Source organism: Paramisgurnus dabryanus, chromosome 9 (genome assembly GCF_030506205.2).
Source record: "Paramisgurnus dabryanus chromosome 9, PD_genome_1.1, whole genome shotgun sequence".
NCBI lineage: Eukaryota > Metazoa > Chordata > Actinopteri > Cypriniformes > Cobitidae > Paramisgurnus > Paramisgurnus dabryanus.
In genome coordinates this window covers 14,719,858-14,746,742 of record NC_133345.1, presented here as the reverse complement: position 1 = coordinate 14,746,742, position 26,885 = coordinate 14,719,858, and the positions used below count along the sequence as shown (strand labels likewise).

The 26,885-nt window shown below is 37.5% G+C and overlaps 1 protein-coding gene, 1 long non-coding RNA gene and 8 other non-coding genes across 14 annotated transcripts in view; 4 read left to right on the top strand and 6 right to left on the bottom strand.

The window, feature by feature from the left end:
• uraha (urate (5-hydroxyiso-) hydrolase a) overlaps positions 1-20,574 on the bottom strand; it is a 51,985-nt gene extending 31,411 nt beyond the window's left edge. Inside the window, exons 1-2 of the mRNA XM_065270023.2 lie at positions 20,210-20,574; positions 17,220-17,362 (exon numbers count right to left, since the gene is read on the bottom strand). Of these exons, the coding sequence (XP_065126095.2) occupies positions 17,220-17,362; positions 20,210-20,404 (338 nt within the window). The 5' untranslated portion in view covers positions 20,405-20,574. The remainder of the gene's footprint in view (positions 1-17,219; positions 17,363-20,209) is intronic.
• Positions 699-6,937, bottom strand: LOC141282550 (uncharacterized). 5 transcript variants are annotated; one of them, XR_012337311.1, is made up of 8 exons: positions 6,079-6,368; positions 3,601-3,681; positions 3,387-3,460; positions 2,677-2,769; positions 2,445-2,508; positions 2,280-2,378; positions 1,203-1,303; positions 699-854 (listed from the first exon to the last, which is right to left on the bottom strand). It is a non-coding gene; the product is annotated as an uncharacterized lncRNA (long non-coding RNA). The 5 variants fall into 5 exon arrangements; XR_012337314.1 differs by lacking the exons at positions 1,203-1,303; positions 6,079-6,368 and adding an exon at positions 6,495-6,937; XR_012337312.1 differs by lacking the exon at positions 1,203-1,303 and having other exon boundaries at positions 6,085-6,358.
• An 887-nt stretch (positions 20,575-21,461) lies between the features above and the next one.
• trnaw-cca (transfer RNA tryptophan (anticodon CCA)) lies at positions 21,462-21,533 on the top strand. The gene has a single exon. It is a non-coding gene; the product is annotated as a tRNA-Trp (tRNA).
• A 401-nt stretch (positions 21,534-21,934) lies between these two features.
• trnae-uuc (transfer RNA glutamic acid (anticodon UUC)) lies at positions 21,935-22,006 on the bottom strand. The gene has a single exon. It is a non-coding gene; the product is annotated as a tRNA-Glu (tRNA).
• Positions 22,007-23,021: 1,015 nt separating this feature from the next.
• trnae-uuc (transfer RNA glutamic acid (anticodon UUC)) lies at positions 23,022-23,093 on the bottom strand. The gene has a single exon. It is a non-coding gene; the product is annotated as a tRNA-Glu (tRNA).
• A 542-nt stretch (positions 23,094-23,635) lies between these two features.
• On the top strand, positions 23,636-23,707 carry trnaw-cca (transfer RNA tryptophan (anticodon CCA)). Its single transcript has one exon. It is a non-coding gene; the product is annotated as a tRNA-Trp (tRNA).
• A 1,016-nt stretch (positions 23,708-24,723) lies between these two features.
• On the top strand, positions 24,724-24,795 carry trnaw-cca (transfer RNA tryptophan (anticodon CCA)). The gene has a single exon. It is a non-coding gene; the product is annotated as a tRNA-Trp (tRNA).
• A 401-nt stretch (positions 24,796-25,196) lies between these two features.
• On the bottom strand, positions 25,197-25,268 carry trnae-uuc (transfer RNA glutamic acid (anticodon UUC)). The gene has a single exon. It is a non-coding gene; the product is annotated as a tRNA-Glu (tRNA).
• A 541-nt stretch (positions 25,269-25,809) lies between these two features.
• Positions 25,810-25,881, top strand: trnaw-cca (transfer RNA tryptophan (anticodon CCA)). The gene has a single exon. It is a non-coding gene; the product is annotated as a tRNA-Trp (tRNA).
• Positions 25,882-26,282: 401 nt separating this feature from the next.
• trnae-uuc (transfer RNA glutamic acid (anticodon UUC)) lies at positions 26,283-26,354 on the bottom strand. The gene has a single exon. It is a non-coding gene; the product is annotated as a tRNA-Glu (tRNA).
• Positions 26,355-26,885: the final 531 nt, after the last annotated feature.

Sequence of the window (26,885 nt, the reverse complement as noted above, 5' to 3'; positions counted from 1 at the left end):
TAATTACATGAATTAGCTTCTTAATTACATTTAAATGACATAATATTACACAGGGATAAGCTACGTAAAATAAAGTGTATCAAGAGTGTACTTAAGTGTACTTCATGTGTATCTACATACCTTATTCATCTGTAACGTAGTTTGAATCAACTCACTACCCAGTCGGCATTTCAACATTGATTCAACGTTGAATCAACGTCAGGTACCAACGTTGAATCAACGTTGGATTACCTTTCGGTTTTGCAAAAAATTTCAACGTTGAAATCACGACGTTGTTTCAACGTCACACTTTCAACATAGGTGAATTATGGTTGATATCATGACGCAATTTCAACCTTCTATTTCCTTGTTGTTTTTAACACTAAATATATTTTTACTCCACACTGCAATAACGTTACTCACTAAATGATTTACTGTAAACGTGTCATTTTTAGTGCAATTATCATATGAATGCAACTTGCTATGCATAACTTACAGTACAACCCCATTCATAAAACTAAACACTTAAGGAAGGTAAAGTTTAAATGTGGACAAATAAGATGGCAGGTGCCTACCCTTTCCAAATAAACATGAAAGCAGCTGTTAAAAATATTTTTTATGGATAAAAACACATTCTTTCAAACAGTTAAGTTTCCAGTTAGTAGTGCAGAAGTGGAATTTTCTAAATATAGAATAAAATCATAAAATATGAAACAAAATCATGTTTAAAAGTCATTTTATTAAGCTGAATAGAAAAACTTTATTCAAGAAAAACTGCAAATATGAATTTTGTTGTTGGTTTATTTGACAGTCTTCTTATGGCCACCACCACCCATCTATTCTGGCTCATGCTGTACTTAATACGATGACAACATCTAAAGAGGGGGAAAAAACAAGATATTTAATTTTCAAAAAATGCTGCATTTTAGCCCATGTACAAAAAAATCTTGTTATTGCACATCAGGGCAAGATGCGTTTTCTTTGATAGTCTGACTTGAAACATTGCATAGCCATCTGATGAAAGAACAAAGCTGTTGTGTTTACGAAGATGACAATGAGGTTCAATTAAGATCATCTACAGTGCATTCAGAAATCATACACCTTTCACTTTCAATTTTATGTTGTTGCATGATACTGTAATTGTTTAGATATTTTTACAAAGTAAAAACAGAATTTTAGAAACTTTTGCAAATGTATGAAAAAAGAAAACATATCATATTTACATTATACATATTCAGACCCTTTAAAACAACATCTGCAATTTAGCTCAGTTGCCTCAAATTTCTCTTGAGGTTGCGGAGATGTTTCTACACCTTAAAGCGTCCTGATGAACACAAAGATTTTTTAAGGAATGTCTGCAACCAAACTGACCAGAAGCACCATTGACTTACATAGTAGGATAAAAGAATCAGGGATGTGATTCTTCCGGATTAATCCGGAATTCCGGATTATCCGACCTGAAAATGTGACCTACGTGAATCATGCAGATACGTAAAAAATAGGGGGGAGGGGGGTATCTCACAGCCGTCACCATGGTAACCCGGGACGGAACCACAATCGCCGTCCCCGCGCAACAGGGCCACACCGGGCGGCACGTCAGATGACAAAGAGATGCATTTTCCTTCCTTTCAAAGTATCAACAAGGACGTGTTTCCGACCGTTCGCAAATGGCGGATGGCGAAGTATGATTGTATTGGTCAGATCAATAAAGCTCCCTGCGAGGGGTCCTGCAGTGTACCTCAGTCGCCCTCGCGGTACAGTGTTATCGTGAAAAGAACATCTCCAGATCGGATGATCTGGGTATGTATTATTGCTTGTGTCTATCGAAAAAGGAATCACGATCTCGATTCATACCCTGCATTCAGATGCACGTGTTCACGTATTTACATTAAAACAATCCAGATGTTATGTTGTCAAACTTGCTTACACTCACACAGTGCAAAACCAAACCTTATTCATTCACCAATCAGACCCGATCGTTTCTCTTCTCTCTTCTCCTCATTTGCGACGTTTGGCTGTCACTCGCGTGACGCGAAACAAAGCGGCAAACATATTCTGCATGATTCACGTAGGTCACATTTTCAGGTCGGAAAATCCGGAATTCCGGATTAATCCGGAAGAATCACATCCCTGAAGAATACTATGGTAGTGAATGGTGCTTCTGATCGATTTGGTTACAAATGAATCCAATACTGAATGCTTAAGTGATATTAACTTTATATTTTCAACACGCCCAAATGAGATGCTTAAAGCAAACACTGACAGGTTGTCTGACAGACTACTTTTGTGTAGTCCCTTACCAATGAAATCGAAGATGGACTTCAGAACTTCTGGACTGTCTGTGTAAGACTTTAAACTCGCTCAGACCAGCAAGGCATCTTGTTAGCAGACATCCCGACCTGATCAAAAACTTTTGATTAGGAGATGTTATAATCCTATTTTTAATATATGTTTTACAAACTTACCACAGGTGATCTGGCAAAGCGACTTATGAAACAGCATCTTCCCAAATCTCCTCTTCAGGCTCATCTTAGCGATCATTGCATTTGATAAAGTTTGGAAAAAGAAAAACATATTTCATTAGTATAGAAATATAAATGTAATCTTGTGGTAAGAAATACAGAAAACTGTGGCCCAAGTACAACTTTTAAAGAAATTAAGAATGTTTAAATTTTTTGTCATAACACTATTCATTACCTTTTAAGGGGGAATGATTTGGGGATCTGGAAAGACACACTACTTCACCTCTCTGTATTTTATCACACGTCTTCAAATTGCATATTGATCTGCCTACAATTTAAAACACATAATAAAATAAAAACAAGTCATAGCCCCTTTTAAAAAGAAAACATAAATTGTGAAATACAAAACACTGCATCTTATTTATTAGGATTAGTAGAACTTGATCTGATTACAAAACAAATATTAAATGCATTGTAAGGTTTTAGGGGAGGCGCTTCACAAAAAAAGAAATGGTAAATTACGGATTTCTATTACAACATGGTATATTGGTGGTGCATTACCAGGGTAGGTGGCAGCTCATTGACAATTAAAAAAATTATGATTAAACCATAATACAGAAAGATAAGAACAAATAAATGATGTCATGTACACCACCACAAAGATTCATTTTTTTTTGTCAATATGAAGCCTCTATAAAACTTGCATCAACATCCACTCTGAACACTGGATTAACTTTTGTCTCTGTATACTGAAAACAAAGGGTTTGAAATATGTAGGCCTACATACTGTAGAAGGAATAGTGGCATACAAAAGAAATTAATTGCTGTGCTGAAAAGTAACCATTGTATCCTAAATTAGTTTCTTATATTTTCCTAATGACAATGATAAACCAGTCTTGAGAAACAAGTAGCAGGTGTTTTTAAAAAGCCACTCTCAATTCTCACCTGTGAAGTTTCTTGTGTTTTTGTGTCATTCTGTTTCTGATCTGACAACCCTTGCTGTCTGTTTCTTGTTCAATCTTGACAAAATATAAAAAAGTAAAATTAGTGCAATATTGGAAGAGAATTCTATAATGACTTTTATCAGAACATGAATACATACACTTGCATACTGCATTTAAGTAAATATTGTAGAATAGCGGGGTTAACACAACATTACCTGATCCAGATGTAGTGGCTGCTGATGCATGAAAATCTCAGCATTGACAAGATCATCCTCACTTTTCTAATTTGAAGGGCTCTGATAACGAAGACATTACAAAAGAGTTATAAAAATATACTAAAAACAAGAGCACATTTGTCTAGATAACCAATATTTTCTATTTCCATTAAAACTTGCTAACTATTCAACAAGTAAGCAAAATTACACCGTTACAATGTATTTCAATTCGAATAGAACATGCCAACTTACACGACATGATATTTTCGTACAAAGGAGTTAACTTTAGTGTTTCGTGCCGCTTAAAATCATGGATACTGCGCGAATGACCGCAGGTGCGATCATAAGCGTTAACATGTAACTTTGACTGATTGCCATGGAAACATGAGGGTCACGTCGACTATCTTGTCCCTTTTAATTTTATAACTGCATTTATACACATTACCCCGTCGAGAAAACCTCAGCATGATTAATATTGGATTCGACGCCCATGTTATCACGTCATCAATAAGTTTGGATTAATGTCATTAACACGAACTGCTATACGTATCCGTTATTGCGAATTCGTGAGCCATAAAACACCAACATCTCATCTAAGTTTTAACACTTTATCAGTAATATGAGTTTGAGAAACTAAGCAGCTTATGCCTGGCTCACACTACAGGATTTTTAAAATCCTGGCAGATTTTGAAATCTGGTTGCAGCACACACATAAAGAGAATCTTGTCAGATATTCTTCTCTAAAATCTTAAACATGCTCACACTACAGGAATTTAAAATCCTAGTGCATCACACACTACAGGATATTATTAGGATTATCTTGCCAGAGCAAGCACTTCACGTCACCTCAGGAGAAGAGTATATTAAAGGAATGAAGATTATGATACATTTATTATGATTTCTTTTTAAATATTTACAAAGTAGCAGCTTTCTTTTTGAAACCTAGGCGATTTCTCCTCCTCAGCTCTTGTTTATGAGGCAACAATCATGATATGTTTTAAGGATGTGTTATGCAGGCAGTGTTTGAATGCATACTGTATAGCACCAACTCAAGTCTAATCCTTATGCAAGATTTATTTAAATTTAAATACATCTATTTAAAAACATATTTTTAATATAATTGGCTAGCCTATATATCATTATTTTTTGCACATTTAAGAGTTATTATAAGTGATCTAGGCTATTTCTATTAATGCTCTGTTTTCCTGTTCCTAACAAGAATATTATTGTAGGCTAAGCGTTAAATGACTGATGCTTGGTTAAACTTGTTTTGCACTGTTGTTTGCATTATTTAATTCCACTGTATATATACTACTCTGCGGTGATATTGTTTTGTAGCTATATACTATGTGGATTCTATTTTTGTTGTTTATTCTTCTGAGGCTGCTGGTCTTTGAAAGCTTATAAACAAATTTTATTATAGTTTTATAATGACAGTAAAGTTTCTATTCTATTCTATTTTATCTTGCAGTGTAGGGTCTAGTGTTTAATTCGGTATTTACATTACCAATGGTTTTGGACAAATGTCATTTAATGTGAAACGTTGGTAGTGTCGATATGAGGCGCATTAGATTCTCAAGTGTGCGGTATTTCAGCAATCAGTGCTGCACTTGGGTGAGGCTCAAGCGGATCATTTATATTTCGAACAACTAATGGCGTGATAATGTTTGTTAGTACATATCCTACATGCCGGTGAACACTGAGCAGCAATGCATGCATGATGACCTTAAATTACTTTTATGGTTACATGGTCATACAGATAAAAACTTTGTGCGTCTGTAAAGTAATATTTAAAACATGATGCGCTTTCTGCCGGCTGCCCCATCGGGTTCTGTGCGTTTGTGGAGCGAGTCACAAAAAAAGAACTGAAAATCGTCATATCATTTTAAATTCATTTTGTTAATAAGCTAATTATTTAAGTGCAACTTATTTCGTGTATGCCTATTTATTTTATTAAATTTCCTCTATACACATAATAGCTGCAGGTGCGTGATGTGACTGACCATCATCATGTTCTGTTGTTTTTAGGATATTTTAGATAGCCTAATGTTTATGACAACGTGAATCAAGCAAGGAATTAATTTCTATATTTTAAATAGTCTGTCTGCCCCAACGAGCTGCAGTTGTGGCGGAATGAGTCCGGCTGCGCTGTCTACCCGTACAGCAGCTTGTTTCGCGGTCCCGAAAGCTGTCAATCATCTCCGTCTCTCAATGATTATTGTGAAAGTATGACGTAATTATGCGGATTTAAAATCCTAAATATCAAACATGTTTGATAAGATCGGGGCGGCCCCGATTTGCTTGAGAGCATATCGGAAGGTGTAAGTTTAGATTTTTAAACGTCTCACATTACAGGATAATCTGGGCCGAACTTCGGAGCCGATCAAGGTCCGTTGCCCGATTTTCCCTCGGATTCTCGGGAGGGGAAAATCGGGGTAAATTCGGCCCGATTATCCTGTGGTGTGAGCCAGGCATTACACTGACCGCACCGCACTCGAGCTGCTCCTCCTTACAAAAGGCTGATAGGTGTCTGTGTGGCGCCTGTAAGACCTCTCGGATATAAGTTACGCTGACTGAACTACGAAATCAACACTTTTTCACCGAAGTTGTCCAAAAAAGCCCTTACATTTATAACTAGTTGCTTTTCTGAAGCAAAAACAACCAAGTGGTTAAGTTGATAAAAACACACCTCATATTAATTTATTAATATTCATAATAACGAAGTCCAATTTCGGCGGGAACATCCCGTGGACTAGCAAATTAACTACTATAACGAATACATTCGCAACTAACAGAAAAAAAAACCCGATTTGGCATCGTGCTTTTTTGTCATACCACTTTGTATATGTGAATATAATAATGTTATGCGTTTACATTGACTTATATTTCCTTACCTCTTCTTTCTCTGAAGCATTTTCTCGTGTGATACGCAAGATCTCGAAGACAGCCGTTAAAACAGTCCAGTCTCGTGTAATCTCGCGAGATTACCTCGCTACCTGTATATTCAATTATTTGTTACATTTTTTTATAATGTCATCAATTTTATAAAATGATTTTTTAAAAAATTTTTCTGAATGATTCACATATTATAAAACATTATTTTATTGTCTCTCAGCAACCATTTACTTCACTGTTGTTTCAACGTTGTTTCAACGTTGAATCAACGTTGAACAAACAACTGACGTTATTTCAACCAAATTTCAACGTTGATTTTTAAGCATTTTATTAACCTTTTTCAACCGTTTACCATTCACCGTTGTTTCAACGTTGTTTCAACGTTGAACAAACAACTGACCTAATTTCAACCAAATTTCAACGTTGAAGGTCGGTCATATGCCCGCTGGGTAGTTCACAGTTTAATTACACAAATTAGCTTCTTAATTACATTTAAATTACATAGTATTACACGGGGATAAGCTACGTAAAATAAAGTGTATCAAGAGTGTACTTAAGTGTACTTCATGTGTATCTACATACCTTATTCATCTGTAATGTAGTTTGAATCAACTCACTAGTTCACAGTTTAATTACACAAATTAGCTTCTTAATTACATTTAAATTACATAATATTACACTGGGATAAGCTACTTAAAATAAAGTGTATCTAGTGTGTACTTAAGTGTACTTCATGTGTATCTACATACCTTATTCATCTGTAACGTAGTTTGAATCATCTCACTAGTTCACAGTTTAAATATATGAATTAGCTTTTTAATTACATTTAAATTACATAATATTACACGGGGATAAGCTACTTAAAATAAAGTGTATCTAGTGTGTACTTAAGTTTGAAACGACTTACTAGTTCATTGTTAATTACATGAATTAGCTTCTTAATTACATTTAAATTACATAATATTACACAGGGATAAGCTACGTAAAATAAAGTGTATCTAGAGTGTACTTAAGTGTACTTAATGTGTATCTACATACCTTATTCATCTGTAACGTAGTTTGAATCAACTCACTAGTTCACAGTTTAAATACATGAATTAGCTTCTTAATTACATTAAAATTACATAATATTACACGGGGATAAGCTACGTAAAATAAAGTGTATCAAGAGTGTAGCAGAGCGACACGATCTCATTAATTTCAATGGAAACCAGGTGACTTCCAGTGGCACGAGCGTGTCCAGCGACGCGAGAAAGTTAAAAGTTTAACTTTATGCAAATGTCGAGCGAATTTCGGGAGCGACAACCAATAAGAATAAAGCAGTGGAGTTCACGTCATCCTTCTCTCGTCAGTTACTGGCATGGATGGTACTCATTTGTTTATGACAAGCAGATTTAGAAATGCTTCATTGAAAGAGACGGGCGACACACAGCGATAACATCGCTGGCTGTCTGAATGTGGCTTTAGCTTATAGCTAACATTACTGTTAGCCTTTTATATCGACAAATTAATGCGCGATTGTTTTGTTAAATATGAAGAGTTTCGTTGCAAAACGAGCAGTGTTGGAAAAAGTTACTTCCAAAGTGTAATACATTATATATTACAAATTACTGACATTTGAAAGTAATTAGTTACATTACAATATTACTGTCTCTGAACTGTAATGAGTTACACTACTTTTGCGTTACTTTCATCAAAATAACAGAAGTATGACTAGGCATTATAAAATGTTAAAATGTAGTTTATTGAGGCTTATAAATCTAGAAGTTATGTGTTGGCCACTTGAGCTTTGAATAGGCACAGTGAAGACTTATGGAAAAATACAGTAACAATCACTGTCAGAATCATAAACAAAGACAAATGATCTGGTAAGAGTCTGGTAAATTATGGTACACATACCAAACACAATAGATCTAGAGCCCACTATAATGCAACCTATAGACCTTTCTCACAACTTTCGTATTTATGACCGGAACTACGCAATCGTCGCAGAAATCTACTTCCTCCGCATTCAAGGCAATGTAAAAAGCCGTATCTGTTCCATCAATTCCCTGTTGATGGTGAAGGTATACAGAAGTGGATTTAGGCTATTCGGCGAGACTTATAATGTGTCGTTTTAGTTAACAGTTCAGTAACAGTTATACTCGCTCTCTACTTACCTAGAAATTTATTGACAAATTCTTCATGGAAAAAGTTTTCCTCCATTAGTCGTGTCACATCAGCAAATGTAATATTTGGCAAATCCGTTAACGAAGTTTTGTAGACTCTTTGATCCATTTTAAACTTGCCCTGGTTTATGTTTTTCTAGTGTGTTGACGCTTGACAGGAACTCCGCTTACACGACGATTACGTATTTCCGGTTACTGTGAGAAAGGTCTATAGCCTAATAACATCATGGCAAGACACGCAACCTCTTTTCATTTCTATTCTTTAATTCACTTTTAATTCAGAGTCACAGCATAAACCTGTCATGCACTGGGTTGAATGAATGAATGAATATAGGTTCACATACAAAGGCTGCTAAAAACTTTAAACAGTGAAGTTTACCCTGCTGAAAAAAACAGCATCAAACCGGCATGGACCAGCATGGGAATTATGCTGGTCTATGCTGGTTTAGCTGGTAGTCACCAGCATACCAGCCGCAAAACACAACATATGCTGGTATGATAAGCATGGGATGCTGGTGCTAAGGCTGGTTTAGCTGGTGCTAATGCTGGTTTGATGCTGGTTTAGCTGGTGCTAATGCTGGTGGTGATGCTGGTTTGATGCTGGTTCAGCTGGTGTTCACTAGCAAACCAGCACCAAAACACAACATATGCTGGTCTTGCTGGTATGCTGTTTTTTCAGCAGGGTAAATGTACTATTAAGATAACCATGTTTAAGTCTACACTAATGTTACGTTGTAGTTTAGGTTGCTGTTTGTAATAAAACTGTAGATAGCATAGGAATAGCCTAGCAATCTATTAAGTATATGGACTGTAACCATAGCAACGTTAGCTTACCTTGTCATTGCTGGTGTTCATATGGATTTTACTTGGAAGCTTTTTAAAAGTCTTTTTACTTCTGAGGTTCAAGGAGCACAGGAGACCGATATAAATTTTCTTTTGCTTTTACTAAGTGCTCTCATTCGCAGAATTATGCGTGTGCGGCGCTACCGGACCTGATTGCGACCACTTTAGTCAATGTTTATACAGCCGCGGACTTCCCAGAAGTGGCTCATTAAGAATTGCGTCTATATTTGACGCGCACCGTGTCCAAATCGCAGTTCAAATACAAAATTAAAGTAAAAATAAACATGCTGCATACAGCACCCGGAAACAGACATACCATTTTTCCTGTTTGGATGCTGGTCGCGCGCATTGGTCAAAAATAAAAAAAATAAAAAATAACACGGTCTTTGAAATGCATTGTTGTAACACGCGCGTTACTAAGACTGTAACGAGTAAAATATTACCAAAATTTTATCAGTAATGCGTTATATTACTGCGTTACAGCCAAAACGAATATCACTGTAATATATTATATTTTGTAATGCGTTACTCCAAACACTGAAAACGAGATAAATCCTTTTTTTATTTTGTCAAAACATGTTTATTATTATGTTATCATGTTATTATTTTGTTTTATGGTGCTACTTAGCTGTATTTTTTAAGTTATGAAGGTTTAAATCAAAACAAACCAACTGCAGTTGAATTGATGTTAATTGGAATGCAACCAAAAAACGAGATTTCTGAACAATTAAAAAAACGTTTTGCAACGAAACTCTTCATATATTGATGTTTGTATATGTGGTACTAGTTAAATAAAAGATATGGAAACGGAAGACCCCCCCCCCCCATTTAAATTTTGAGTGTTATATATAGGCTATTTATTTTTTTCAGAACATGATAAATAGGTAAACTGCCTGAACTGAATTTCTTAAAGTACTTCAGGGACACAGTTTTCATTGTAAAAGAGTTCTGCAGTAGCAATATATTTGTACCGGTATGTGTGTAAATAGGCGGTCTACATCATACAGACAGCTAGGGGGAGCTCTCGCGTCTGCTTAGTAGTAGTAGCACTTATATACACAAGTTAATGCAGAGAACAGATAACAGTTATTCAAGATGCTCTGGGAGAAATTAATCTATCTTGTTTAATATTCTTTGCAGGTAAGATTAATTCGAGTATATAACAAGTTAAAGGTGTCATTAGTGTTTAACGTTTTGAGTGAGTTTTGAACGACAAAACTGTATTTTAAGGACTCGTGAATGTAATACTCACTGAAGTAACTATCTTGTGAGTTCCTTTTAAAAACAAAGATTGCTATTTCACAGAGAGAAAAAAATGCAATTATGTTGTTACTTGAATTTTGATGGTAAACAACTATTTGACAGTACCGTGAGTTCAGTAATCGCGGGTGTCCGCCATTTTGTTTCAAGTGAATGTTGCCATGGTGATAGTGTTAATAATTGAAATGTAAATGAGATCATTAGTTTGCGTATGAAACAAGAGTAAAGAAATATGACATATAATAACTCATATGATGTTGAGGTTGTTTTGAGCATATAATTAGTGTTAAATAGACAATTTATGTTTTCTAAAAGAATGTTTAAGAGACAAAAGATAATCTACCCTGCTGAAAAAACAGCATCAAATCAGCATGGACCAGCATGGGAATTATGCTGGTCTATGCTGGTTTAGCTGGTGGTCACCAGCATACCAGCACCAAAACACAACATATGCTGGTATGACCAGCATGGGATGCTGGTGCTAATGCAGGTTTTGCTGGTGCTAATGCTGGTTTAGCTGGTGCTAATGCTGGTGCTGATGCTGGTTTGATGCTGGTTTAGCTGGTGTTCACTAGCAAACCAGCACCAAAACACAACATATGCTGGTCTTGCTGGTATGCTGTTTTTTTCAGCAGGGTAATGTGAAATAATAATCTAATGTGAATACGGTGAGTCTAAAGAAATGTAATTTTACTTTTTGGGGTAATTGAGTATGTTCATATGCCTACTTTGGGAAGTTATTTTAATGAAGAGTTCTAAATATGAGGACATTCTAGTCAAGCTCAAGTTATGTAAAAATATACTTTCTGCTCAGTTGCCATTGTTCTCTTCAGCCAGTAAACTATAGATTTAAAACAGTAAGTCTTAAATAAATGCAATGTCTTAAAATTAAACACTTGTTAATTGAGCGTAGTGTCTCTCTTTTTCAGACTACTATTTGGCTGAATCAAAACCTGCCAGACTAAAGTTGATTTTGCGTGAGAAAGATGTTGAAAACTCTGAATCATCTTGACATTCTTCAATGAGTAATTGTTCCATTTTTACGCAAATAGTGTACACTATGAATGCTGTGAATAAACATATATTTTAAATATTTTTATAACAATTTTTTTGACTGTTTTAATCAGCTTTTATTTAATTGGAAACATTTATTTCCAAAAAATAATTTTGGATATGTTATCAGCTGAAGTCATCTATTCCCAAAATAGCACTCTTTAAGTTAACTAATCATAAACAAACTTGAAGTATACTAGTCACTGGTCTAGCTGCAGGTATGCTAAAGTATACAAAACGTAATATACTTACCATATTTATTTTTACCAGGGTAGTTTTAAGAATTTTGGATTAGCCAAAAAATATAGATCTATAAAATGTATGCAAACAATCTATTCAAGGTATAGACCCTTTGTAAACACGTGACCTAGACCACGTGACGACGCCATGCTGGACGGCAAAATCACTGACGCACTAGGTTGATTAGTAATAGACGAGCGGGATTTTTTATTAGTTTTAAACAGTTTAAATATATATTACACTAAAATACATGGCTTCTTATATTAAGGAAGTTGTTGTACCGTTATCGGTCGAGGTAGGGCATTTGATAGGTCCTCACAAAAAGCGCTATTTAGAGAAGTTAGAGATAGCGGGACTGGATACCGACCCTTACCTTCTTCCTCCTTCAATTTTCACGGACCTCATTAAATCGCAGAGTCTGCCCGACTTCAGCCCGCATGATTTGTACCACTATGTGGTAAACGGGATATCCCCATACACTGGTGCTGATCTTAAGGCTTTTAAAAGTCTGCATAGCTGCCAACTTCTGAGTTCAGCTTGGAGTGAGAATTTTTTTTGGGGGGTGGGGGTTTGTGGTAATAATTTTTTATATAAGTCCTAACCATTTGCCAATTGATAATAGTGTGGATTTTAGCTATTTCTGTGTTAAATAGTTGGAAAAGACTGCGTTAAAATGGTTCACAATACAAATCGAATCATATTTTAGAAATTAAATTGAAATAAAAGCTTTTACTGAGTTTAAATGCCTGAGATTAGAGTCTTTACTATTATTTTATACACTTCTATTATGCTTTCCTTCTGATAAAAGTGCCAAAAAAGTTCTTAAAATCTAATGAATACTGGTCTCTGTAAAATGTATTCAGTTTATCCACTGAGAAAGAGAAGCGTAAAGTGATGATTTGTGATTGGTGATAGAGGGACTGTCACAATCAAATACACCAAATGAGTAGTTTATATTAAACTAAAGCAACAGATAATGTGTATGTCAAGACCATATAATTATATTTCGTATATATTATTGTTTATAGATGTCAAATATCAATTGACTTTTTTCTCTTTTATTAAAACCTGTCACCGCAAACATCACGCAGGCTTGTTCTGCTTGCAAACATGCACACGCAAGTGATGGTTGATTAAAATTGCTGTTTTCTGTGAGGGTATCTGCGTGCGTGGAATCCGGGCAGGTCTCTGCTTTTCATCCAGACCTTGACGCTTTGTGTGTTCGACTGGTGCGGAGTTAACTGATCGGCGTATGACATCAGAGTAACGCGAGAGCAAAGGTAAAGGCGGACCCTTTTGTAACATTTCGACTTGCTCTCGCGGTACTCTGATGTCCTCGCTGCCGAACTTCCTGCGCAGCGCCACATAAAGTGAAATGCTCTTTGACTCTTTGCAGCAAAGTACCAGCAACATGAGAAGTGATGGCACGCAAAAGACAGTGAAGGTACGCTAAAATATAAAAGTGCCAGTACTGCGAGCACTGGTTTACCTACTTACATCGTGAAAATGGATGTGTGGCGTGAGAATGGGGTCAATTGCGTGGGTCTCACGGTGAAAATGCGTGGCTATGATTTATGGTGTCACTGCAGCATTAAACAATACCATTCATGTAAAAATAATGTATTTATGCCACTTTTCTGTAATGGTAGGTGCATCACAGCAACACGAAATAACCATTTTATGACCCTAACGAACACAAACACGTACTTGTTCGGCTTGCCGTCCGTCTACAACATAGCACTTCCGCCGTCCGTCATGGCGTCCATAATTCGCGCGAGTAGAGCGTGACGTCACGTGCAAGGGGTCTATACTGAGTGTATGTTTGCAAGACACTCATAATACATTTGTATTGTACGTTTAACACAAATTAAACACAAAAATAAACTATAAATTCACTTATCAAGCATGCATTTAGCACAAACAGCCATATGCTTAAATTGTACTAAGTACACTTGAAGTTGTTCCACTTTAGCACACAAAAGTACACCAAATACACTTAAAGTAAAATATGAAGTAAAAAAATTGTTGTTCCGAAATAGCACTAACTAATCAATAGCACACTTTAAATATACTGGTCATTAGTGTGAGCGCAAGTATACTGGAGTATATCAAAATTAAATATTTTTAGCATTCAATTTTTTATGAAGTACACTTAAGTACACTCTAGATAGACTTTATTTTACGTAGCTTATCCCCTTGTAATATTATGTAATTTAAATGCAATTCAGAAGCTATTTCATGTATTTAAACCATGAACTAGTAAGTCAATTCAAACTACGTTACTGATGGATAAGGTATGTAGATACACATGAAGTACACTTAAGTACACTCTAGATACACTTTATTTTATTTAGCTTATCCCTGTGTTATATTATGTAATTTAAATGTAATTAAGAAGCTAATGCATGTAATTAACAGTGAACTAGTAAGTCGTTTCAAACTTAAGTACACACTAGATACACTTTATTTTAAGTAGCTTATCCCCGTGTAATATTATGTAATTTAAATGCAATTAGAACCTAATTCGTGTAATTAAACTATGAACTAGTGAGTCAATTCAAACTTTGTTACAGATGAATAAGGTATGTAGATACACATGAAGTACACTTAAGTACACTCTAGATACACTTTATTTTAAGTAGCTTATCCCCGTGTAATATTATGTAATTTAAATGTAATTAAGAAGCTAATTCATGTAATTAACAGTGAACTAGTAAGTCGTTTCAAACTTAAGTACACACTATACACTTTATTTTAAGTAGCTTATCCCCGTGTAATAGTATGTAATTTAAATGTAATTAAGAAGCTAATTCATGTAATTAAACTGTGAACTAGTGAGTTGATTCAAACTACATTACAAAAGAATAAGGTATGTAGATACACATGAAGTACACTTAAGTACACTCTTGATACACTTTATTTTACGTAGCTTATCCCCGTGTAATATTATGTAATTTAAATGTAATTAACAAGCGAATGCATGTATTTAAACTGTGAACTATGTAACTAGTAACATATGTAGGTACTTGTTATTACATAGTACTACACAAAGTACTTTCAATATTACACTGTAACACATATGTAACAAGACCTTTTATTACACCAGTAATTAGCTTTGTAACAGACTCGACCTGTTACATATGTGTAACAGTTGCAGCTTATTACATGTGCATAATTACAATCTGTAAGTACATGCTGTTCCATAACTTAGTTACATATTAAGTACATTTAGTTGCATGTAATTACACAGTCTACTACTAAGTACTTAATGAGGAGAAATTTTTATAGAAAAAAACCACGACCACCGATGTGACCTTTGACTCCCAAAATGCAGATATTGCACTCTGCCTTTGGATGACCTTAAACAACTAAAACACTATTGTAATAGCAAAGTGCAGTATCTACGAACTAAATGTGCTCATTCAACTTTTTCTCATGCTTCTTAATACATTTTGATTGTTTTTAATAACCGTAATAGTTTTATTGATGTTTGCATGATGTGAATGCTAAAAATGCTCCTTTTACCACAAAGAGTATTTTACTCATTTTATTAATTTTTATTTATTAAAAAATACATTAGATGAGGTTTGCTTTAAAAACAGTAGTTAAAAATTAACACAATTTAAAAATAGAAGAACATGTTTTTCGATAGAATACATTATTGTAACTAACAGTATGCACATTTTAGTTAATTTTCATGTTGTCTCAAAGTAGCAGAGTTATGTAAACTTAGATATTCTTAGGATTAGTTTAAGAAGTACTAAACAAAATGTTTTAATATTAAGTAGCCTACAAAATTAGTGCGTGGAAAAAAGCACTTTCAGTGGCTACATTATGGAAGTGTACTTTTTCACCTAGCGTGCTTTCTGCTGGCCCGGCTGCGCTCGTCAGGTTGACTGGGCGCCGCTAACTTTGCCTATATAACTGTACCAGACATTTATCAAACTTATCAAAAAAAAAAGGAGTAACAATCAATACAATTGGATTAGCTGCCTAAAAAGTGGAGAGATGTTCGAATCAACAAACACCAATGCGACTGACTCAGATTATATCATTATTGTCGGAGGATATTGCCTTCAATGGACAAGCACAGGTAATTTAAAACTTGCTAGCAGCTGGCTAGTCAATGTTAACTACTTATAAAGCTGTAATTTGCCTTAGTATTTAGAGTTATTATTTTTATATATTTATATTATTTAATATATATATTGCTATCTTCCTTACCCGTATTTGTTTATTTGCGTTTTAACGCGAGTTCAACCATCATTTGGCCACGGGATTGTGCCATGGTTGGTTTGTTGTTGTGTGCTACGATCAGGGCAAACCGCTGTATCTGCGGTGTCAAAGCCGGGGAAACAAAGCCAGAACGCAGTAAAATCACTTACTGCGGTTTGCCTTGGTATTAGCAAGGATTTTGTAGTTACTGCAATTTTGACACCCTTGTTTCTCCGAAACGGGACAAAATTTAACCAAGAGACCTTGTCACAAGACAGAACATGATGTCATAATGCTCATTTCAAGCCTTAACTCAATTTCGACCAAGTGTGTAGTTACTGCGCTTTGGCTTTGTTCAGCAGTATAGCTGTACATTGTTGTCACATGTACATTACTGTGACACTCATCAGAATACTTCCTAATTATAACATTGACACATGTTTTCTGAAAAGCCCTTAATCTGTTACATTAGTACTTAGAAAAGAAGGTCTACTGCTAAATATATTATTTGTTAAGAGACGTAGAACATCAGGGAAACAAATGTAAAATTATAAATAAAATAAAACCAAAATAGCTGTCGGATAAACTATATCAAACAACTCAAAAGATTTTCCAATTTGTTTTAAAACTAAGGCATGATCAGACTCCACAGGTAAACATACCAAAATACATCAATAATTCTCTAAATATACAGACTTAAGTACTGGTAGTCATGAGCTGAATACTGTTGAACCAAATGACAAATCAATGAACAACAACTAAGGGAATTGATGCAAACTAAAAACAAAGTCAAAACGGTATTACACATGACTTTAAATAACTCATCACTTGGGTTGAAACAACCCAGCATACTGTAGGTTAATTTTGTAAGCCAATATTTACCCAACATTTTTAAGTGAATAATTCAGTGAAGGAATTATAAACTTCACTGCACTATATGTTTACCTGGTTGAAAGTTCGTTCCACAATGATGAGATGGGGTCTAAGCGGTGGAGGCTGATGGTCATGTTTGCTCCAGGAACTCCATTAGCTATATTCAGCACATGAGTTGTGAGAGGGCTAGGCAGCATCGCAGGCAAGTCCATATTCTGTGACAGAGTATGATATTGTTATTGTAATGCATTATGAAACATTGGCTTATGTTCAGTGATGCATTCATTGCTCTTTTCAGAGCTCAAAATGACATGCTGACAGTCAGAGTATGTTGGACTTAATTGTTCTAAAACATACCCGAAAACCAAAAGATATGCATGCTCTCTTACCAGAGTCTGAGGCTGCATCCAAAATCGCATACTGTGACAGTAGGTACTAAATTAGATGAAGTACCAACTCATTGACGTACAGTTGGTATTATATGGTATGAATGTCAATAGTATGAATGAATTTGGGCGTACTGCATTTTGCCTAAAATTAGCACAATTTAACCACAAGGGACAGCTGTTTAATATAGGTGCATTTGAAATGAGCTGCATTACCGCTTTTGGACATTTTTGAATAAAACAAGCCTCCTTCTTCTTCTTCATTGGATAACTCCTCTCCCTGGGCCTCACAGGATAGTGAAGAAGGGTCTATCGAATGAACACTTTGGGATCTTGCCAGAAGTAGTAGGTCCGGGTACTTTTGGCTACTGTACTTGGAATACTGTTAATTCAGACAGACTACTCGCCTCACCTACTGCTTTTCACCTACTATATAGTATGGAAGTAGGCGGTTTTGGATGCAGCCTTAGATTTGTTATTTAGATTTTAGTGAACTAAAATTCAGCCAATCATAGACTTGATTGGTGTCATGTTATAGCTGGGGGCATGGCATGAGGTATGGGGAAAACAATCCATTCCCCCTTATTGGAAATGAACAGTGTTTTGTATAGCCTACATTTAATCACTTTTGCAGCTCGACAAAACAAGATATAAAAAATTGAGCCGTATTGGGTTAGATTGTTTGTACACTATCTGTGACTGGACAAACCCTTATTTGTGGTAAAAGTGTAGTAACCATGTTTTTTTGGTGTATTGATTACTATCAGCAAAACTATGGTTTTTCTACACTAACCATGGTTTGACTGTGGTTTTTGAAAACCATGGTTGTCAAAACCATGGTTATTTTGTGGTAACCATGGTTTTACTACAGTAGCCATGGTTTTATTGGTTTTAACTGTAGTAAAACCATGGTTAATTTTCTTAAGGGTGCCGTCTAGGGCTGTCACTTTTTATTCGATATTCGAATATGCATTCGAACATGACGTGAAATATCCATATTCGAACTATAAATAAACCATCCGGTTTTTTAAATGCCATGTGTAGCGCATTTTTTACAGTAACACCTCGTAATAGGAAGGAGGCTGAGGGCAACTGTGCGCAAGAGAGGGAATCAAATGGGACCAAAATGAACCTCATGTGCATGTCAAGATAGAATTATAGTTTGTATATAAAATGACACATTGTTTATAGTGTTAAATATTATAGCAGAATAAAAAGCTTGTGTTAATACGTTCACATTATGAAATTAGCATGTATGAAGATAATTTCATCATGTTTACAACGCAATGTAAACTTTATATTAAACAACAACAGCATTTGTCTTGTAAACGGATTTGAAATGATCATGTGCTGACTGTTGCGCGTCACATTGACGACAAGTGAGATCTGCTTAAAGCGGTAAGTTTAATTTCATCTCAAGTATCAAAGGGTTTGTGCTCTCTATCATTGAAAACGGGCAAGCAAACAGCACGCGCAGGGTTAATGTACTTGTGAATGACGGCTCACAAACGCGCGGGATAGGCTTTGTATGTGTGGTTGTTGTCAATGACAGTTCTGGTCACAAACACGCTCAAGCGCGGGATATGTGTGCTTGTCAATGACGGACATTAAATCCGCGGATTTCCGCTGAGTTTTCTGCCGAAATCTGCGGGCGCGAATTCCGTTTGCGTCTGCCTATATACTCCTGCTGCTATTTAAGTTGTCACGTTATTGTTTGTAACTGTTCTGAATCATTTTTTTATATATATAAAGTTTGTTATTCATAAGTTGATAACCTGCTGTTTCAAACATTAAGTAAAAAAGTAATGCAGACAACCCTGTTTATGACTGTCACTGTTAATAATTTTGTGATTGAACCTCCATTACGGTGGGGTTTTTGATGTGCGTGGGGGGGCGGCGCCTAGATATTCGAATATATTCGGATACATTGCATGATATTCGAAATCCGTTCGAATTTGATTTTTCTCAAAAGTGACAGCCCTAGTGCCGTCTCTCCTCATCTTTTGGAAACCAAAATTTTTTTTTATTTTCCATGACAGATTTTTTTCCAGAGTTCAGTTTAGCCACTAGTCAGACCATTAAACAGAGACCAGAAGTTCCTTAAATTCAATATGCTTTTGCAAGTTGCACAACGAGTTTATAAATTCTATGATATAGTTTGTTTTAGGCCAACAGAGAAAACATTTAAAATCTCTTACCTTGTCTTAATGATTTAACAACAGAAAAAACACATACATTTAAAATAACATCTGTTTTATAATTATTTAAGGTTAAAAGTGTAAAGGATCACTAAAGACCCGAGGCATATAAGTGTAAGTTAAAAAGAATAAACTAATGTTGATTAAACAAAATTACTTTTCATGTTTTTATGGAGACTAAAATGATGGTCAAACTCAGTGGTTCAAGAGCATTTTACTTGTGTCTGAGACTTTTGACACCAATATCTAACACTATTGTTATAGACAGTTTCAGAAAAATTGCCACTCTGGTGTACTGATTATTATCATCAAAACCATAGTTTTACTGCACTAACCATTGTTTAACTATGGTTTTTTAAAACCATGGTTGTCAAAACCGTGCACATATGTTTTTTACTGTAAAACCATGGTTAATTTTCATAAGGGACGGGTCTCGACACAAAGTCTACAATTTTTGGTTGTTTAGCAACAGTCTTACCTTGTCCTCTGATAAAATATGGGCCTTGATATGTTGAAGTCTGTTAATCCGAAGTGTCTCTTTGTTACACATCACAGCTACAACATAAGTCTGAACTGAAGAAATGAAGTGGGCAGAGCAGAGACAGGAGCAGTGGACATCACAAAATGAACAAAACTTCTGTTGTACACAGCAGCCCATAAAATTTGTTGTCATGTGATGAAAAGATTTGCTAGTATGTATGACAAATCAGTTTGATTCAGATTCCTCAGCAGAACACATTACTGATTAAAATAAAAAACAAATAATGTTTTTATGTTAATTTTAATTTGTAAAATTCCTTCATCCTTCACAGTTAAATGCAGACCATTTTACTTGCAGCCACTGACCTCGGGGTAATTCACCCTTTATTGATAGCTTGGTTCAAAGTACCTCAAATGATCTTTATACACTATAACTATGTTTAAGTGCAATGATTTGCATTGATTATCGAGTACTGGGACAAAACAGCTACAATAAGTCCAATAATAATAATAATAAATAAAGATTTTTGCATAAAAGTGTCAATCATCAAAAACAAAAATTATTGTACACCGCAAAGTCATATATTTTAAATTAAATGTCATCGTCATTTATTTTAAACTTGTCACTGTCAGGCAGAAAAAGTTTGAACAGGACACTTTAAATGTAGAGAGCATTTTACATTCTGTTTGGCAGAATTATCCAAAGTGACTTCCAATACTTTCAATGTATACATGTTATCAGTATGTGTGTTTACCCTGACATCCGAACCCATGACCTTTGTGAAGTCAGAAACAGGAACATGAGACATGCTTAAAATTAAATTAATCTTATCATTTTTGTGATGGGTTGACTGTTGTTCTGGCTGCACTGCTCAATCGGACAGATTTATGTGTCACCACATGTTTGTCCACCTTAGCATTGCTTGGCATTAAAGAATTGTTCCTTCCCTCTTTGCGTTGCTAAGGAAAAAATTGAGAATATACAGTGATGTGTCAGAAATCAATTTCCCTTCACTGATCCATCTGCAGTAGTCCACCACTTTTCCCATAATAAAAGAGTGGAGTCGCAAGCCCCCCAATTTTGAAGCAATCCAGAAAGAATTTCTATAATTCTCTGCATGTGTAAGCATCAAACGTGTACAAAAAAGACAACTTGCATCTTAGGAGTCGTCTGCTGGAAACGATTTGTTGGGATGATACAATCAGCCAGGGTCTACACAGCCAGATCAGGTGCCAAAAAGCCTGCGTTAGATCTCGTGGCCCAACGGTAGCGCGTCTGACTCCAGATCAGAAGGTTGCGTGTTCAAATCACGTCGGGATCAGTGGTCGTTTCTTGCAGTTATGAAGTCACGCAAGGTTTGTTGCGCTGCACTAGAGAGACGTACACTTTTGGAGAATGCGTGATGTGGGCAACCTGAGTGTGAGCCGGCCAATCCTTTTGACCTCACTACTCAATCAGATAGATCAGTAGGTCACCGTGTGAATGTCCACTTTAGCACCACTGAGTCATTAAGATTTTTTCCCTCTTCGTACAGGCGAGGTTACAAGTGAGGAAATACAGTAATTTGTCATGAATCAGTTTCCTCCACTATATAATTTGCGTGAGCTCAAAAAAGCCAAATATTGGAAGATGCGAGGAATTTTTTCACCCACTTTACTCAACACATCAACCCCACAAAGCAGTGAAGTATTTCAATCTTGAAGAGATGCAAAAGGCAGCGGCTTCCCATACCGGGAGTCGAACCCGGGCCGCCTGGGTGAAAACCAGGAATCCTAACCGCTAGACCATATGGAACAACACGCCTAAGCACCTGGATCGTGGAGGTCGAGAGAGTGGCAATTTCAGGCCTTACTGGCATTTTGCTTTCAGAACGTTGTCCTTTTGTGACTTGAGATTTTGGTGAGCAGTTATCCTGGGCCACCCGAGTGTCGGCAAGCCAGTTGTTCTGGCTGCACTGCTCAATCAGACAGATCTATGTGTCACCCCATGTTTGTCCACATTAGCACTGTTTGGCGTTAAAGATTGTTCCTTCCCTCTTTGCGTCGCTGAGGAAAAAATTGAGAATATACAGTGATGTGTCAGAAATCAATTTCCTTCCACTGTTCCATCTGCAGTAGTCCACCACTTTTCCCATAATAAAAGAGTGGAGTCGCAAGCCCCCCAATTTTTGAAGCAATCAAGAAAGAATTTCTATATTTCTCCTCATGTGTAAGCATGAAACGTGTACAAAAGGGATAACTTGCATCTTAGGAGTCGTCTGCTGTAAACGGTTTTTTGGGATGATCCAATCAACCTGGGTCTACACAGCCAGAACAGGTGCCAAATTGCGTGCGTTAGATCTCGTGGTGCAACGGTAGCGCGTCTGACTCCAGATCAGAAGGTTGCGTGTTCAAATCTTATCGGGATCAGTGGTCGTTTCTTGCAGTTATGAAGTCACACAAGGTTTGTTGCGCTGTACTAGAGAGACGTAAGCTTTTGGAGAATAGGTGCTGTGGGCAACCTGAGTGTGAGCCGGCCAATCCCTTTGACCTCACTACTCAATCAGATAGATCAGTAGGTCACAGCGTGAATGTCCACTTTAGCACCACTGAGTCATTAAGATTTTTTCCCTCTTCGTACAGGGGAGGTAACCAATGAGGAAATACAGTAATTTGTCATGAATCAGTTTCCTCCACTTTATAATTTGCGTGAGCTCAAAAAAGGCAAATATTGGAAGAGGCGAGGAATTTTTTCACCCACTTTACTCAACACATCAACCCCACAAAGCAGTGAAGTATTTCAATCTTGAAGAGATGCAAAAGGCATCGGCTTCCCATACCGGGAGTCGAACCCACGCCGCCTGGGTGAAAACCAGGAATCCTAACCGCTAGACCATATGGGACAACACGCCTAAGCACCTGGATTGTGGAGGTGGAGAGAGTGGCAATTTCAGGCCTTACTGGCATTTTGCTTTCAGAACGTTGTCCTTTTGTGACTTGAGGTTTTGGTGAGCAGTTATCCTGGGCCACCCGAGTGTCGGCAAGCCAGTTGTTCTGGCTGCACTGCTCAATCAGACAGATCTATGTGTCACCCCATGTTTGTCCACATTAGCACTGTTTGGCGTTAAAGATTGTTCCTTCCCTCTTTGCGTCGCTGAGGAAAAAATTGAGAATATACAGTGATGTGTCAGAAATCAATTTCCTTCCACTGTTCCATCTGCAGTAGTCCACCACTTTTCCCATAATAAAAGAGTGGAGTCGCAAGCCCCCCAATTTTTGAAGCAATCCAGAAAGAATTTCTATATTTCTCTGCATGTGTAAGCATGAAACGTGTACAAAAGGAATAACTTGCATCTTAGGAGTCGTCTGCTGTAAACGGTTTGTTGGGATGATCCAATCAGCCTGGGTCTACACAGCCAGAACAGGTGCCAAATTGCGTGCGTTAGATCTCGTGGCGCAACGGTAGCGCGTCTGACTCCAGATCAGAAGGTTGCGTGTTCAAATCACGTCGGGATCAGTGGTCGTTTCTTGCAGTTATGAAGTCACACAAGGTTTGTTGCGCTGTACTAGAGAGATGTAAGCTTTTGGAGAATGGGTGCTGTGGGCAACCTGAGTGTGAGCCGGCCAATCCCTTTGACCTCACTACTCAATCAGATAGATCAGTAGGTCACCGCGTGAATGTCCACTTTAGCACCACTGAGTCATTAAGATTTTTTCCCTCTTCGTACAGGGGAGGTAACCAATGAGAAAATACAGTAATTTGTCATGAATCAGTTTCCTCCACTTTAAAATTTGCGTGAGCTCAAAAAAGGCAAATATTGGAAAAGGCGAGGAATTTTTTCACCCACTTTACTCAACACATCAACCCCACAAAGCAGTGAAGTATTTCAATCTTGAAAAGATGCAAAAGGCAGCGGCTTCCCATACCGGGAGTCAAACCCGGGCCGCCTGGGTGAAAATCAGGAATCCTAACCGCTAGCCCATATGGGACAACACGCCTAGGCACCTGTGTTGTGGAGGTGGAGAGAGTGGCAATTTCAGGCCTTACTGGCATTTTGCTTTCAGAAAATTGTCCTTTTGTGACTTGAGATTTTGGTGAGCAGTTATCCTGGGCCACCCGAGTGTCGGCAAGCCAGTTGTTCTGGCTGCACTGCTCAATCAGACAGATCTATGTGTCACCCCATGTTTGTCCACATTAGCACTGTTTTGGCGTTAAAAATTGTTCCTTCCCTCTTTGCGTCGCTGAGGAAAAAATTGAGAATATACAGTGATGTGTCAGAAATCAATTTCCTTCCACTGTTCCATCTGCAGTAGTCCACCACTTTTCCCATAATAAAAGAGTGGAGTCGCAAGCCCCCCAATTTTTGAAGCAATCCAGAAAGAATTTCTATATTTCTCTGCATGTGTAAGCATGAAACGTGTACAAAAGGGACAACGTGCATCTTAGGAGTCGTCTGCTGTAAACGGTTTGTTGGGATGATCCAATCAGCCTGGGTCTACACAGCCAGAACAGGTGCCAAATTGCGTGCGTTAGATCTCGTGGCGCAACGGTAGCGCGTCTGACTCCAGATCAGAAAGTTGCGTGTTCAAATCACGTCGGGATCAGTGGTCGTTTCTTGCAGTTATGAAGTCACACAAGGTTTGTTGCGCTGTACTAGAGAGACGTAAGCTTTTGGAGAATGGGTGCTGTGGGCAACCTGAGTGTGAGCCGGCCAATCCCTTTGACCTCACTACTCAATCAGATAGATCAGTAGGTCACCGCGTGAATGTCCACTTTAGCACCACTGAGTCATTAAGATTTTTTCCCTCTTCGTACAGGGGAGGTAACCAATGAGGGAATACAGTAATTTGTCATGAATCAGTTTCCTCCACTTTATAATTTGCGTGAGCTCAAAAAAGGCAAATATTGGAAGAGGCGAGGAATTTTTTCACCCACTTTACTCAACACATCAAACCCACAAAGCAGTGAAGTATTTCAATCTTGAAAAGATGCAAAAGGCACCAGCTGCCTATACCGGGAGTTGAACCCGGGCCGCCTGGGTGAAAACCAGGAATCCTAACCGCTAGACCATATGGGACAACTACCTAAGCACCTGGGTTGTGGAGGTGGAGAGAGTGGCAATTTCAGGCCTTACTGGCATTTTGCTTTCAGAACGTTGTCCTTTTGTGACTTGAGATTTTGGTGAGCAGTTATCCTGGGCCACCCGAGTGTCGGCAAGCCAGTTGTTCTGGCTGCACTGCTCAATCAAACAGATCTATGTGTCACCCCATGTTTGTCCACATTAGCACTGTTTGGCGTTAAAGATTGTTCCTTCCCTCTTTGCGTCGCTGAGGAAAAAATTGAGAATATACAGTGATGTGTCAGAAATCAATTTCCTTCCACTGTTCCATCTGCAGTAGTCCACCACTTTTCCCATAATAAAAGAGTGGAGTCGCAAGCCCCCCAATTTTTGAGGCAATCCAGAAAGAATTTCTATATTTCTCTGCATGTGTAAGCATGAAACGTGTACAAAAGGGACATCTTGCATCTTAGTAGTCGTCTGCTGTAAACGGTTTGTTGGGATGATCCAATCAGCCTGGGTCTACACAGCCAGAACAGGTGCCAAACGGTGCGCGTTAGGTCTCGTGTCGCAACGGTAGCGCGTCTGACTCCAGATCAGAAGGTTGCGTGTTCAAATCACGTCGGGATCAGTGGTCGTTTCTTGCAGTTATGAAGTCACACAAGGTTTGTTGCACTGTACTAGAGAGACGTAAGCTTTTGGAGAACGGGTGCTGTGGGCAACCTGAGTGTGAGCCGGCCAATCCCTTTGACCTCACTACTCAATCAGATAGATCAGTAGGTCACCGCGTGAATGTCCACTTTAGCACCACTGAGTCATTAAGATTTTTTCCCTCTTCGTACAGGGGAGGTAACCAATGAGGAAATACAGTAATTTGTCATGAATCAGTTTCCTCCACTTTATAATTTGCGTGAGCTCAAAAAAGGCAAATATTGGAAGAGGCGAGGAATTTTTTCACCCACTTTACTCAACACATCAAACCCACAAAGCAGTGAAGTATTTCAATCTTGAAAAGATGCAAAAGGCAGCGGCTTCCCAGACCGGGAGTCGAACCCGGGCCGCCTGGGTGAAAACCAGGAATCCTAACCGCTAGACCATATGGGACAACACGCCTAAGCACCTGGGTTGTGGAGGTGGAGACAGTGGCAATTTCAGGCCTTACTGGCATTTTGGTTTCAGAACGTTGTCCTTTTGTGACTTGAGATTTTGGTGAGCAGTTATCCTGGGCCACCCGAGTGTCGGCAAGCCAGTTGTTTTGGCTGCACTGCTCAATCAGACAGATCTATGTGTCACCCCATGTTTGTCCACATTAGCACTGTTTGGCGTTAAAGATTGTTCCTTCCCTCTCTGCGTCGCTGAGGAAAAAATTGAGAATATACAGTGATGTGTCAGAAATCAATTTCCTTCCACTGTTCCATCTGCAGTAGTCCACCACTTTTCCCATAATAAAAGAGTGGAGTCGCAAGCCCCCCAATTTTTGAAGCAATCCAGAAAGAATTTCTATATTTCTCTGCATGTGTAAGCATGAAACGTGTACAAAAGGGACAACGTGCGTCTTAGGAGTCGTCTGCTGTAAACGGTTTGTTGGGATGATCCAATCAGCCTGGGTCTACACAGCCAGAACAGGTGCCAGAT